Raw genomic sequence first — 14,308 nt, forward strand, 5'->3', positions numbered from 1 at the left:
AGTGTAACCATATCATTGAGAGTTCTGGCCGCCAAAGGAATAGATGTTTGTCATGACAAATAAAAATATTAATTCACACAATGTAATAGATAGACCTGTTGTATATTATTCCTAATACTGGGTTTTCAATCTGAGATTACTAGTGACTTCTGTTTTGGAGATCTAATTTCTGAAAGTAGTTTTGTATGGCCAACTGTCAAAGATGGCAAGGCCCATCTTTCATTCTTTGTCATATCTTCAGTACCCTACACAGTGCAACTTTATATATATTTTAATGACTAATTGAGAGTTATATGGGGGCTCACTAATACTGCCTTTCTTCTTACTTGAGTTCTGAACAAAAGGAGAAAAATGATAAAACAGAATGGTAAGTGAAAGCTCAAAATCAGACTTTCATGACTGATAGAGACTAAGGGACACATGCACATGTGCTCACACGAGTTCACACACATGTAAACACACATAGAGTTGGTTTTTTTAAAGACTGAATAAAGGCCACAGCTTATAATGAGAGTTGAGGGAAACCCTAACCTCAATGCAAAGATTAGATAGTCTTAAAAATCCAGTCACATAGCTGGATCAGGGTTAGCGAGCGTGGTTGAGTCCTCTCGGATTGAAAGGTTGGAGAAGGTGTTAAGAATACTTCTAACAAATACTTGTGACATGGTGACGCTTGGGGAGAAGCCGAGGCTGTAGTAGACGGGCTCTGTTCCCAGGAAATGGCACATCGAGAATGGGGAAAATGCGTCTCCACTGATGTGAGCAAAAGGAGAAAGTGGACGTAGTGTATTTGTTGGGGCTCCTTCCTTTTTTTTTTTTGACACAGGGTCTCTAATCCCAGCACTCAGGAGCCAGAAGCAGGTGGATCTCTGTGAGTTTCTAGCCCAGCCTGGTCTATAGAATGAGTTCTGTTGCACTTTTCATTAGCAGCAACCACTGGATGGATAAATCAAAAGGCTGGACAGATGCCTCAGTGGTTTAGAACACATACTGCTCTAGTGGAAGACCCAGGTTAGATTCCCAGCACTAACATCAGGTAGTTCACTTACCTGTCACCAGCAACACGAGATGCAACGACTCCCTCTTCTGGCATCAGTGAAAACCTGCCCTTGTGCACATACCTCCTCTCCCACATATGCTTAATTACAAGTAAAATAAATCCTTTTAAAGGCAAAGTGTAGGGTAGAAATATTTGTTAGGTAACAAATAATTGATCTAAACACTCCACACACACACACACTCATGCCTAATAAAGCTTACCTCATTTTATTTGTTTTAATGAACACTTCAAAGATTTTAGGCTTTTATTGAACAGAAGGTCTTTCATACTCTGTTATTACATGAAATCTGCCACTCTAGCTCAGTTTGGTCCTTCCCACTTCAGATTGCACACCTTATTTCATTTTCCATTCACTTAAAGTAAATATATACCTTCTATTGTATTACAGCTATCCAGGTTATATTGGTGACAGTTTGCATTGCTGGAATGCTTACTTTGTATCAGTGTCTTGAACACTTTATATTCTTTGGCTTATTTATGTACCAGGACATAGGTTCAATGCCCAGCACTACTCCCCTAAAAGAATGAAAAAAGAGAGAAAAAGATGGAATGCAATCTTTATAACCACTTCTACCAAGTAAGAATTCATATTATCAGCATTTTATGGAAGAGCAGTCTACCTGACATGCCCAATTTTTTGACATTGCAATGTTCATACTCAACTACTCAATCAAGTTACAAAGGAAAAAAATGCAATTAAGCCAATAATTTTTAAGTAGTGTGGTGGTTTGAAAGAAAATGGCCCCCATAGGCTCATAGGGAGTAGCACTGTTAGGAGGTGTGGCTTTGTTGGAGGAGGTGTGGCTTTGTTGGAGGAGGTGTGGTCTTGTTGGAGGAAGTTGTCACTGGGAGCGAGCTTTGAGGTCTCAGATGTTCAAACCATGCTCAGTGTGACATTCACTGCCTGTTGTCTGCCAGTCTGGATGTAGAACTCTCAGTTCCTTCTCTAGCACCATGTCTGCCTGCACACTGCCATGCTTCTTGCCATGATTACAATGGACTAAACCTCTGAAACTGTAAGCCAGCCCCAATTAAATGTTTTCCTTTAAAAGGAGTTACTTTGGTCGTGATGTCTCGTCATAGCAATAGAAACTCTAAGACAAATAGGTTTGTGATTTTGTTTTGAGTCACATTCATAGCTATACTTGGGCACATATGGTCCATGAGCCCATTGTCTGTAAATGCCCAGACAATGTCTTAGTCTGTTTTGTGCTGCCCTGAGCGAAGACCTAGCAACTGTTTAAGTGGGATGCTATGGTTTAAATGTCCCCTCCAAGTTCATGGGTGAAATGTAATTGCCACTGTAACAGTATTATCAACTGAGACCCTTAGGAGCCATTAGGGCACAAGAGCCTTTCCCTTATGGGTTGGACTGGAGATACTGTGAAAGGCCAGTTTGGGCCCTGTTTTCCCAGTGAGCTTCTTACCTTCTGTCACCAGATGTCATTGCAATTTTTCTTTGGGCCACCAACCAGCTCCCAAATAAAGACATGGAGACTTGTTATTAATTATGAGTGCTCGGCCTTAGCTTAGGCTTGTTGCACTAGCTCTTTTAATTTAATTTATTTTGTTTCTATTCATCTACATTTTGCCTTGCTTTTTTTTTTTTTTTTTTTTTTTTTTTTTTTTTTTTTTTACCTTTCCTTCATTCTGTATGCCTTACTTTACTTCTTCCTCCGTGTCTGTCTGTCTGTCTGGCCCCTGGCATCTCCCTGATTTCTCTTTCTTTTTTTGAGCCTAAATTCTTACTTACTCACCTATACTTCCTCCCTCAGTATTGGCTATTCAGCTTTTCATTAGACCAATCAGGTGCCTTAGGCAGGCAATGTAAACCAGCAGCACATCTTTACATAATTAAACAAATGCAACACATCTTTACATAGTTAAACAAATATTCCATAATGTAAATAAATGCAACAACCAGATGGTATAGGAGGATGTTGGCAGATGTTGGTGCCTGGATGTTTGACTTCTTGGGGTCTAGAACTGTAAGCCAGAGTGCTTCTGTTCTTAACTGATTACATTTTAGCTGGGTGTGGTAATGCACACCTATAATCCCAGCACTTGGGAAGCAGAGGCAGGGACTAGTTAAAGGTCAGCCTGGTCTGTATAGCAAGTTCCAGGCCTTCCAGGGCTATCCAATAAGACCCTGTGTGAAATACAGAACAAAACATTACCAGTACTAGAATGGTCTAATTAAAATTTCTATTAGATCTGGTGTGCACACCTGAACTGTTAACAGATACTCTATTTTGTTCATAGCAGGCACTGCAGAGGTAAGTTACTTTTTACCAAGAGAATTCATTATTGCGAGCTCAGTATGCTGCTTAGCTGCCTGTTTCTGCTTCCAGGTACCCTTTACCCAGTCATCCTTCTGCACCTCCTGAGCATCTCAAAGAGCCTTTGGTGTACATGAGGAAGGCACAGGTTGGCCACTGTTCATCTTTGTTTTCTTTTTCCATACTCAGTAATGCAGTGCAGAGTATATTCTTATTGGCAATATATACTTCATATAAAGACTGGGTGAGAACCTCTTAAGCAATGTTAATAATTCTTGCACACTCTGCCTTTTTATTTTTGGTAATCAAGGTTCATACCTGTTTAACTATAGTAACCATGGAAAACAGTACATAGAAAGGAAAGGGCTTGAAATCTGAAATAGGGTAACATCTTCTGTAACAATCTACTCCTCATGGCCCGTGCATTTAAAAGAATGGAATAATGCATTAAAAAACAAGCAAAACAAACATAAAAAACAAACCCAAACAAAAAACCCTCTGTCCTTTGAAGCCTATATTACCGATACCATATTAAAAATACATGCCGGGCGGTGGTGGTGCACACGCCTTTAATCCCAGCACTTGGGAGGCAGAGCCAGGCAGATCTCTGTGAGTTTGAAGCCAGCCTGGGCTACAGAGCAAGATCCAGGACAGGCACCAAAACTATACAGAGAAACCCTGTCTCACATAAACCAATATATATATATATATACTGGGTTCTTCTCTCCAGCATGGCCTCCGAAACAGATTGAAGTCATTCCTACAGAAATCCTGTGCCTTCATCCCTCTGCTCCAGCCGACATGCCATTGCTGTTGTAGACAATGCTCTGCCATGTCAGTTTCCAGCTTCACAGTAGTGTATGTTAGCAAGATTCTACCTTTTATCCTCATTAAAACCACCTTCAACTAGATGCTGACAAAGACAGTGGAACAGAAATCTATTTATTTCTAGGTGGTATCTCTAGGGTCAGATAATATTTATCTGTTTGTATAAAAGCATGATAATTAAATATATTCATGAAAGAGTCATATGGCTTTTGTTATAAAGATTTAAACTAAAAAAAAAGCCTAGAAAGGTAAGGTCTAAATATTTTTTAATAACAATTCTTTATTGATTTTTTGGGGAATTTCACATCACATACCTCAATCCCACTTACCTCCTGTCCCTCCATATCCATCCCTCATTTCTGCAGCATCCCCCTCCAAAGAAAACCCCTCCAAAAATTAATTAAAAACAAAATAAAAAAACCCACCACCTCGCTTCTGTCTTTCCAACACCTGTTCGTTCATCCTAGTGGCATTGGGAGCTGTGATGTATCATGTGGTATACCCTTTTGTCCAATCAGCCCTACCAACAAAATGTTCATTCCAATGAGTCATGAGTCATTGGTCCGGTTTGAGGCCTCTGGTTTCTGGTACATCATCATCACTGGAGCCTCACTGGAAATCCTCTCAGATATCCTGCTTTTGACCTGAGTCATGGAGATCTTGCGGCTATCATTCTACAGGACCAGTCCCTCAAAAGCTCCAGCAGGTCATAGATGTTAGGGTGGGCCAACCCAAGGCCCAGGATGTGGGCCTGAGTGGACCACTCACCTCAGGCAAGGGGTGGAGCCAGCTCTCCTAGGCCCATGCTAGCAGGTCCAGCTCTCCCAAACCTGTGGCGCGGGGGTAGGGGAGCATTCCCATGAGGGGCAGGGCCAGCTCCCTTGCTGCAGTGTCCAGCCAGGGCCAAGACCAGAGCCAACCCAGCACAGGCCCTCAGATTTCAACATGCATGGTTCCTATGGCCCCCCTGTGTTAACATGGGCCGTGGGTATTAACAGACCCCAGCTGCAGCAGAACCATGGACCCAGACATGGCCCTCAGCTGCAGCCCAGGACCAGATGTCACCGTGGCACCTTGTGGCAGTGCAGCCCACCCAGATCTGTATGGCCCCAATGCAGCATAACCTTTAGACACCAACATGGCCTCAGGTGGCTGACCAGACCCCAGGTACCCTCTCAGCTTTTGGTGATTACTGAAGCCATGGACATCAACACAGACCCTGGTTACCATACGGCCACGGGCCCAGACATAGCCCTTGGCAACAGCTCAGGCCCAGAAGTCATCATGGCCCCATGTGGCAGCACAGGCCATTGAGATCAGCATGGCCCCAGTGGTGGCATGGCCCTTGGACACCAACATGGCCACAGGTTGTGACCTACACCCTAGGCATCTGTGTGGCACCAGGGGCCATGAACATCAACACAGACCCTGGCTATAGGACCATGGACATGGTCCTTGGCAGCAGCCTGGGCTTTGATATGATTTTTCAAAACAAAACAAAAAACAACTATTTTTCTTGAGGTAGGGTCTTACTATGTAGCCCTGGCGAGTCTGGAATTTGCTGACCTCAAACGCAGAGATCCATCTGCTTTTGCCTCTGTAGTTCTGGGATTAAAGATGTACACCACCATGCCAGGATAGGAAAAATAGTTTTAAATCACAGGGTTTTACTATTTAGCCCTTGCTGGCCTGGGACTCACAATGTTGACCAGACTGGCCTCAAACTTACAAAGATCTACCTGCCTCTGTCTCTAGAGTGTTGAGACTAAAGGTGTGCACTACCAGGCCTAGCAGAAAATTGTAATTAATGAATATAGAAAAACCATCAGTTTTAGCATCTGAGAAACAAAGTGCAGAGGTTGGCTTTCTAGCATGACTGAAAGGAGAGATAGAGAGGTGTGGTAGTTTGAATGTAATTGGCCCCCAATAATCTCACAGGGAGTGGCACTATTAGGAGGTGTGGCTTTGTTGGAGTGGGTGTGGCCTTGTTGGAGGAAGTGTGTCACTGTGGGGGTGGGCTTTGAGGTTTAATATGCTCAGGATACTTCCCAGTGTCTCAGTCAACTTCCTGCTGCCTGCAAGATGTAGGACTCTCAGCTACTCCTCCAGCATGACACCTGTCTATATGCCACCATGCTGCCCACCATGATGATAATGGACTGAACCTCTGAAACTGTAAGCGAGCCCCCCAATTAAATGTTTTCCTTATAAGAGTTGCTGTGGTCATGGTGTCTGTTCACAGCAATAACAACCCTAAGTAAGACAACAGGCAAATAGTAACTTCATCTCTAAAACTGCCAGTGGCCGACTCTGAGTGGTATCAGTTTATTCTGTATATGATGGATTCTGTGTTCTTTTCAGACTGAGGACTTGTCACACAATAGCCTTTGGTCTCAGTGCAGTCTGACACCTGTTTTTTAGGACTAACAAGGGGAGTTTTACAAGTGTTTTTAACTGACTGCAAAGCAAATTAGAATAATATTAAGAACTGAATTGTGTACACCAGAAGAATGGCCACAACTGAAAACTGACAAGATAAACACTGGTGGGGTGGTGGCAGCCTGAATTCAGTGGTGTCACCGCTGGAGTGAAGTCTGATAGTTTCATACAATAATAAACGTGTGTATTGTGACCCGCAAGCTCCATCCCCTATCTTTTGTCCAAAATATAAAAAATAAGTATCCATGAAAAGACCTTTAGAAGGATGTTCACAAAAGCCTTATTCCTATGAGCTCCAAACTAGAATCACCTGGCTATCAGTTAGAAAAATAATGAGCTGTGTCCTTTGCATAGTTGGACTATCATTCAAATAGGAATAAAAACAAGCCATTAATACACACTATAGTATAAATAAACCCCAACATATTATATTGAGTTGTATCAACTTTACATAAAGAGTGTATGCTAGGGTCTGGAGAGATGCTTCAGCAGTTAAAAGCACTGGCTGCTCTCCCAAAGGTCTTAAGTTCAATTCCCAGCAACCACGTGGTGACTCACAACCATCTATAGTGGGATCTGATGCCCTTTTCTGGCGTAAAGTTGTACATGCAGTACTCATATACATAAACTAAATAAGTTCATTAAAAAAGAATGTAGAATATATGCTATATTATTCCATTGATAAGTTCTAGGATGGGGGAATTAATCGAGTAGGAAAGTTTCAGAATAAGGAAGTTTGAGGGTAGAAGTTTACAGGAAGAAGTGTGAGGGAATTTGCTGTGGATGACAATCATGTTCAGTGTCTTCGTTATGGTTTAGGTTATACATGTATATCTATTTGTGTGAGCTCTGTGGAATGACACACTTAGATTATGCATTTTCTCTTATGCACATTAGTTACATACTGAGGTAAGAATTGTAAGTATTATTGGTGGTATGTATATGGATATACAATTGAATTATTTTTCACCTTTTATGTGTGAAAATTTTTATCTGTAAGCAGTGAGGAATAATAAGTTTATGGCACAGGAAAATGATAGGAATTTCTAAAATATATTTTTGGAAATAGTCATGCTTAATCATTTATATATTGTCTCGGACCCTTTCTGCACTGCAGGAGTTAAGTAGTTGCAATGGAGGCCCTGTGACCTGAAAAACCTGTAGTGTTACCTGTTCTTTTGTTCCAAATGTTTACTGCCTTTGAGACCATCTGCCCCAGCACCCCACTAGTGCCTAGCCTAGAGAACTTCTGAATAAGTGTCTGTTGAATTAATTGATTCCTTACCCATGCCCTATGAACTATCTCTTTCTATTAGTCAGGTCTTTGTCACTGTGGGAAGTACCTGAGAGAACCACTTGAGAAGGAGGATAGATTTATTCTGGTTCAGTGTTGAGAGGTTCAGTCCATGATCAGCTCCATGGTTTCTGTGCAGTGTTTGAGCAGAGCGTTATGGTGGAAGGGTGTGGGGGAACAGATCTGTTTATCCCTTGGTGGACAGAAATCACAGGGAAGGTGAAGGACCAGGGATGAGATCCATCTTCACAGAACAGATTCCTAGAGACCCAGTTCCTCCAACTCGTCTCTGTCTCCCTCTCTCACCACTTCCCAGTAATACTAAGTATTATGTGTCTGTAAGGGCATAATCCACCAGTTATCTCAGAGGTCTTATTACCCGTTCACTTTTCAGATTCAGTTAGCTGACAACAATAAAGCTCCTGCCCAACACATAAGCTTATGGAGGTATCTCATAGTTAAACTGTAACATTGGGCTCCCTGCTCCTAAAAGTTCACGTTCTTTTCATAAGGTGATGACATTTAGTTCCATCTTCAAGAGTCCCCATATTCTTAACACTTCTATTATTGCTCAAACATCTAAGTCCAGATTGTCTTCTAAGACTTAGGGAAAACTCTTCTGTGAACCCTTATAAATTTAAAAAAGCAAGTTACCTACTTACACAATGGTACAGAGTGAACAATTCTATTCCAAAAGATAGGTAATTGGGTCATGGAAAGGAAGGGTCAAACCAAAGCAAGACTGTGACCCAACAGAATATTAATCTGTCATCTGGGACACAGGGTAGTTTGACATGAGCCCCAGGTGCTTTGGGCAGCCCCACCTCTGCAGATGTGTCCAGCTGCAGTCCACATGGCTTCTCCCCTATGCTGGCTTCTCCCAGCCTACAGACATTCCACATTCCTGGCATCAGTTTATCCTTACTTGAAATCTGGGTGAATGCCTCTGTGGCACCAGAGTGCTTATGTACATTTTGTGTGCTTGCAAAGCCAGTATCCCATGGATGACAACAAGATTGCCTCAGCCAGAGTGACAGCCAGGCCTCTCGGAACTGTGCATGCAGCAGCCTCTGCCTCCCTGGCCAGCTGAGCACAGTGACTCTGCCAGCAGGGTACCCTGTCTCAACACATGCTATTGTCATGAGACAATTTCAAATGAATGTACCTTTTGTAGTTTTGGGTTTGTAATAGGTGGGCTCTGGCCAATTCCTGGGATGCCTTCAAGATGTCTGTTCTATTGTCTGAATTTCAAATATCTGCCTTCTTTTTAATAACGTGAATCTCTTCATAAAACAAACCTTCCTTAACCCCAATTTTACATAGATGTTTCTGATCAAACCTCAATATTTGAATCTTTCTGATCTGCATTTTTTCCTCTCCTGGTTCTCACCATAAACCACATGGTCGAGTGTTGTCATAGTAATGATCCTACTCCTGGTACCAATTTCCTATTAGGCTTTTCATGACTGTGACAAGTATCTGAGAGAACAACTCAAGAGGAGGGGAGGTTTATGGCTCACACTTCAAAAGCTTCAGCGCATGATCAGTTAGCTCCTGTGTTCTGTGCCATGGTATGGCATAAGGCTGTTGAGGAACAGATTTTCTCTCCTCTGTCAGATAGAAAATGGCTAAGAGTCAGGGGTCGAGGACAAGACACATCTTTGTAGGGTGTGTCCCCAGTGACCTAAATCCTCCCACAAGGTCCCACCTCCTATTTCCCACTATCTTCCAATAATGAAATTATATTATAGATTCATCAGTAGTTTAATTCATTAAGTCAGAACCCTCAGGATCCAACCACTTCCCAAACACTATTGACTGCCAGTTAATAATAGCTTGTGGCAGAGCAGTTTGTATTCAAACCCTTAGAATATTCTCCTAGTTAATACCAGTGTTTTTTTCCCTGTATTTGCTGTCCATAGGAAAGCCAGTTCAGTCCCTTGTCCTGTTGAGCAATGTTCTCCAGTTTCCAGGGAGCCTACTTAGTCTAGATCTCATGACTACCATTTTATCACGTCCCTTCTTGTGCCTCAGAATCCTTTACTCCTTCAGATGTATTTTGTTTGCTGCTCAAGTCCTTAGACTAATGGTACTTCTACTGTCTATTGCCTCCTCTCAAACTGTTGACAACTTTGGGGTCAGAAAGTCACTTAATTTTGTTAACCATTAGTCCAAAATCATTTGTTTAACTTTTAATGGATTAATTTTCTTCCTGCTAATAATTTTATACTTTTTACTTAGTATCTGCCTTCCATTTAGATTGAACCAGAACTTCGCCATGCTTGAATGACTTACAGTTCTACTAGTGTCCCACTCCTCTTTAGTGTCTGTCGCTTACTTTGTTGAGAATTTTGTGATCGTCTGATAAACCAAGCCATTTAAGACATCGCTGTGATTCCCAGTTGCCTGGGAGGTGGAGCTCCTAATCTAAAGCTCGGCATGAAGAACTTCCACTCTCAGCCCTCAGCTTCCCTTCCGTGTTCTCCGCTGTTGTATGACTGTCCTGTGTGCTCATCTGGGGTACTGGGTCCTTCTCTCCTGCATTATGAACATTGTTTGCGCTTTGTCTTTCTGTCCTGGAAAGAGCTTTCTGCTTGCTTTGTATCATCAAGATGCCATCTATTTTGTGAGGCTCAATTAAGGTGGCATCTTTTCTCTGATGTTGTTGTCCAGTATCCCCGATGAAAGGATCTGCCCCGCTTCAACCCCACATCTCTCTGTTTTATAGCCCTTAGCATCAGCTGCATTAGCAGTTTCTGTACACACCCTTCTGTAGCTGTCTGCCCCTCAAAGGACACTTGAAGCATCCTTGCATCCGTTGCCTCTACTCTCCTGACCTCGATGCAGCAGGAGCTCAGTTCATATTGAACTAAGAGTTTGCAGCTTTTCTACCAGTCATGCTTCCATAGTCACATAAATTTGAACAACATTGGATTAAGTGAAATTTAAACGTGTAAAATTTTATCCAGTGTTATTTGAACTTCCATGATTGTGAAACCCCATTTCTGTATAAAAAACCTTGGGAACTGCTTTGGTACATTCAAAGAACAGTATCCAAAGAAGCTGGTACAAGTGTGGTGCTTGTAAATGGGTCAGTTTTCTTTTAAACTAGTGCCAGTGGCACACAGAGCTCTAATGTGCCAGCAACTTAGTACTTCACATGTGGCCATTTGTTTAGTATCCATGGCAGCTGATGAGGAGAGTCACTCTGCTTAACTTCACCAAAGCAGTCAGTGGAACTAGACCCGGACAGTGTGCACCAGAATCCATGCTTCTTGGTAGAATTCATTTAGCCCTTATCTACTTGTGGAACTCAAAAACCACCATGTGTATGTCTATCAGTCTCCAAAGTGCTCTACAGGACACCCTCCCAATGCCTTAAAGGACTTTTCACTGGGTTCTAGTTCTCAGAAAGTCCCCTTTCCTCTCAACTGTCCACTGCTGGGGTCCAAGACTTTAATATATGGGTCTAAGAACACTGACTGACCAAACTACAATACGGTTGATGTCAGCACTATGGGCGGTACCCGATTCAGAGTGAGAAGTAATCAGTGTTTGTTGAGTGAACTAATGAGGATGCTGATCTCAACCATCTTTGTCATTTCTATGAACATCATGGTAATGTTTTTTCTTATTAGTGTGGATATTGCTAGTGAAAAACGATGACAGATTGTTCTTTTTGTTTCAGGGAAGTTGGGAAAAAAGAATCTTGAAGAGTTTAAATAGTATGTGCACTGAACTGAGTATCCCATTGGCACGAAAGGTAAATTTAACATTTTTCTGCTGAAGTACCTTTATTGTGAGTTAACTGAAAAATGTCACAAAGTTGTGCAGCTGTTAGGCTTGTTAGTCTTCATTTGCTGGTGTATCAGTTTTGTTTTTTTTTAATGCAAACCTGTAAGTGTCAATTGTTTGGTTATGTCTTACACATACTCGTACTTTATATACTTTAGTGGTTGTTATAATGAACTGGTGCTGTAGCCTACTAAGACATTTGGCTGTTGTCTTAGTTACTTTTCTATTGTGCTAAAACAGTGTGGCCAAGGCAAGTTGTAGAAAGAACGGTTTATCTGGTGCTGACTGCTCCAGAAGGGTAGAGTCCTTCACTGCCGCAGTGGGGAAGCATGGCAGTGAAGGACAGGAGGGTGTCCTGTAGACAGGCCTGCTGAACGGCGCAGCAGCCCGTAGCACAAGCAGGAATCAGAGAGTGAATGGGAATGGTGCAAACCTTTGAACTCACAAAGTGCACACCCCCAGTGACATACTGTTCAGTAAGGCCACACCTCTTAACCTCCGCAAATAGCACCACTAGTGGGGGGGCCAAGTATTCAATGCCCGGAACTTTAGGGGGCATCTCATTCAAACCACCACGCTGTGAAGCGTGAGTCCACTTTAAAGATTTTAATGACATTTAGTCTTTGTACATTGTGAGCCAGTGAGCACAGTAGCACTATTCCTCGAGGGCCACGATGACTGCAATCTTGTCATTGGCAATGTGATAACATCTTGCAGTACTAGTATAAGGAATGAAAAGAATAGTTTATTGTATCTCTGCGGACATGGACGTCTATTTAGATCTAGTCCTTACTTAATGGTGGGAGAGGTAGGAAGTGAGAGAAAAATCACCAGGAGTCTGTTCTAGATACTATGGCTGCTCACAAGTAGAAGAGAATGAGTTTTCCTTTCACTGCTTTCTCTGCTTGCCAGTTATCTGTTGAGTAGATTGGGTGCATACACTTTTGATGAGAGCCAAGGAGAAGCCACTGAAGGCACCACCAGGGTAGTGTCTAGAAAAAGCTTAGACGAGAACCTGTCTGCATGTGTAGTATGATTTGATACTGTCTTTCACATCAGAAGATTATGCTACTGAGTCAGGCATCTTTCCTCAGCCAATCCTCTTGCCATGCATTTCTGAGCTTGCTGATGGGGTAGGAACCGTAGGATGTGGCTGCGGAGCAGGCAGTTCTTTGTGAGAGTTACTGGCCAGTCTGATCGTTTACCTTCTCTTCTTGGACTCATTGGCACCAAGCCATTGGCTTCTAACTAAGCCATTGAGACTAGATATGTTTCAATCATTTTAAAAGTTAATTTAAGTGTAATTCCAAAGAAGTTGTCCATGTGTAATTTGTTTATCTTATGCTATGGTACCTTAAACTTTTGAATAAGTTATTGATTTTGAAACTACTTAAAACAAATTTTAGAGACCAGTTGGAGAACAGAAAGAACTTCTCAATAAATGGAATGAAATGGGAACTGATGAGCCAGGTATGTGAAGGATTTCCTGTAAGATTTCTAATCTGACTGAAGTAACAGAATACTTCTTTTGGAAAACTGCAACCTTCCATCTCCACTAATCCCTGGGTGTTTGATTTGCTGGTGTCTGGTCTGCAGCTCAAGGACTCCCAACTTTAGGCTGTGTTTCCCATTGCTTAGACAGCGTTAAACCACGTTTCCCTTCTTTCAGATAGCATTTTAAACATTTTTATAAGAAAGTATGTAGCCTTTCTGCCCCCTCTTCTGTGATGTTCACTGAGCCATGGGGTAGGGTCTGTTAATAGATTTATCAATTGGGGAAGATTGTAAAAGACAGAGGGCCAGGAGATCTGCTGTGAGATGATGTCTTCTATACAGGACAGGGAAGCTGTGCCCATGAAATGACAGCAGCATGGCAGTGTGGCCTAAACAAGACCTGAACAAGGACACTAGATGCTTTGCCAACGTGGATGGGGAAAGATCTCATGAAGCCCCCTCTCCTGGAGGAAGGACTGCAGATAGTTAACATCTGCTGAGAGAAGGAAAACCAGCCTCCCCTAGGGGTGCCCCAACAGTTATCCAATGCCGAGTGGTCGGCCCTAAAGACATGCTATGAGCAACACAAAGTGGACGTGGTTGGTTGTGTTTATAGAATTAAAGAAGAAAGGCAATAGAGATCATCCATGAATTCAGAAGGGGGACTTGGAGCTAGAGAGAGTGGGACAGTGGCAGGAGGTGGGCGGTGACGGGGATTGAAGTCATCAGAGTAGGTTATACACATGTGCGAAATGTCATCATGAAGCCTGTCAGTTTATGCAATTGGTAAATGCTAATGAAAATGAAAAAAATCAAACAAGTAAAGAAAATGGATTCAATAGCTTCCCAAGGTAGAAATTCTGTAAGCTTGATTATGCTGAGGAGATTGACTAATGAAAAGTAAATTTCAAAAATTAAAGTGTTTTAAATTGTATTTTATCTCTCTTTAAAGTTAATATACAGCCAGATTTATAAACATATAATGAGTAACAACTGTATACTGTAGATGCCTATAATTACATGGACAGATGCATACATGGCTGGCCCCAGCTTGTGGCCCCCACTACTAAAGCTAGTCTGGGAACCAGGCAAGCAACATGCTATAATAGGAAATGTTGC

At 42.2% G+C, this 14,308-nt stretch overlaps 1 protein-coding gene across 5 annotated transcripts in view; it reads left to right on the top strand.

The window, feature by feature from the left end:
* Positions 1-14,308, top strand: part of Tbc1d19 (TBC1 domain family member 19) — a 119,682-nt gene that overhangs the window by 22,081 nt on the left and 83,293 nt on the right. For 4 of the 5 annotated variants that reach the window (XM_006994927.4, XM_076546304.1, XM_076546306.1 and 1 more), the window contains 3 exons: positions 3,412-3,487; positions 11,589-11,663; positions 13,102-13,165. In XM_006994927.4, coding sequence (XP_006994989.1) covers positions 3,412-3,487; positions 11,589-11,663; positions 13,102-13,165 — 215 coding nt within the window. The remainder of the gene's footprint in view (positions 1-3,411; positions 3,488-11,588; positions 11,664-13,101; positions 13,166-14,308) is intronic. The other variant, XM_042286000.2, reaches the window with a different exon arrangement.

The sequence above is a fragment of the Peromyscus maniculatus genome, chromosome 10, assembly GCF_049852395.1.
Source record: "Peromyscus maniculatus bairdii isolate BWxNUB_F1_BW_parent chromosome 10, HU_Pman_BW_mat_3.1, whole genome shotgun sequence".
Lineage (NCBI taxonomy): Eukaryota > Metazoa > Chordata > Mammalia > Rodentia > Cricetidae > Peromyscus > Peromyscus maniculatus.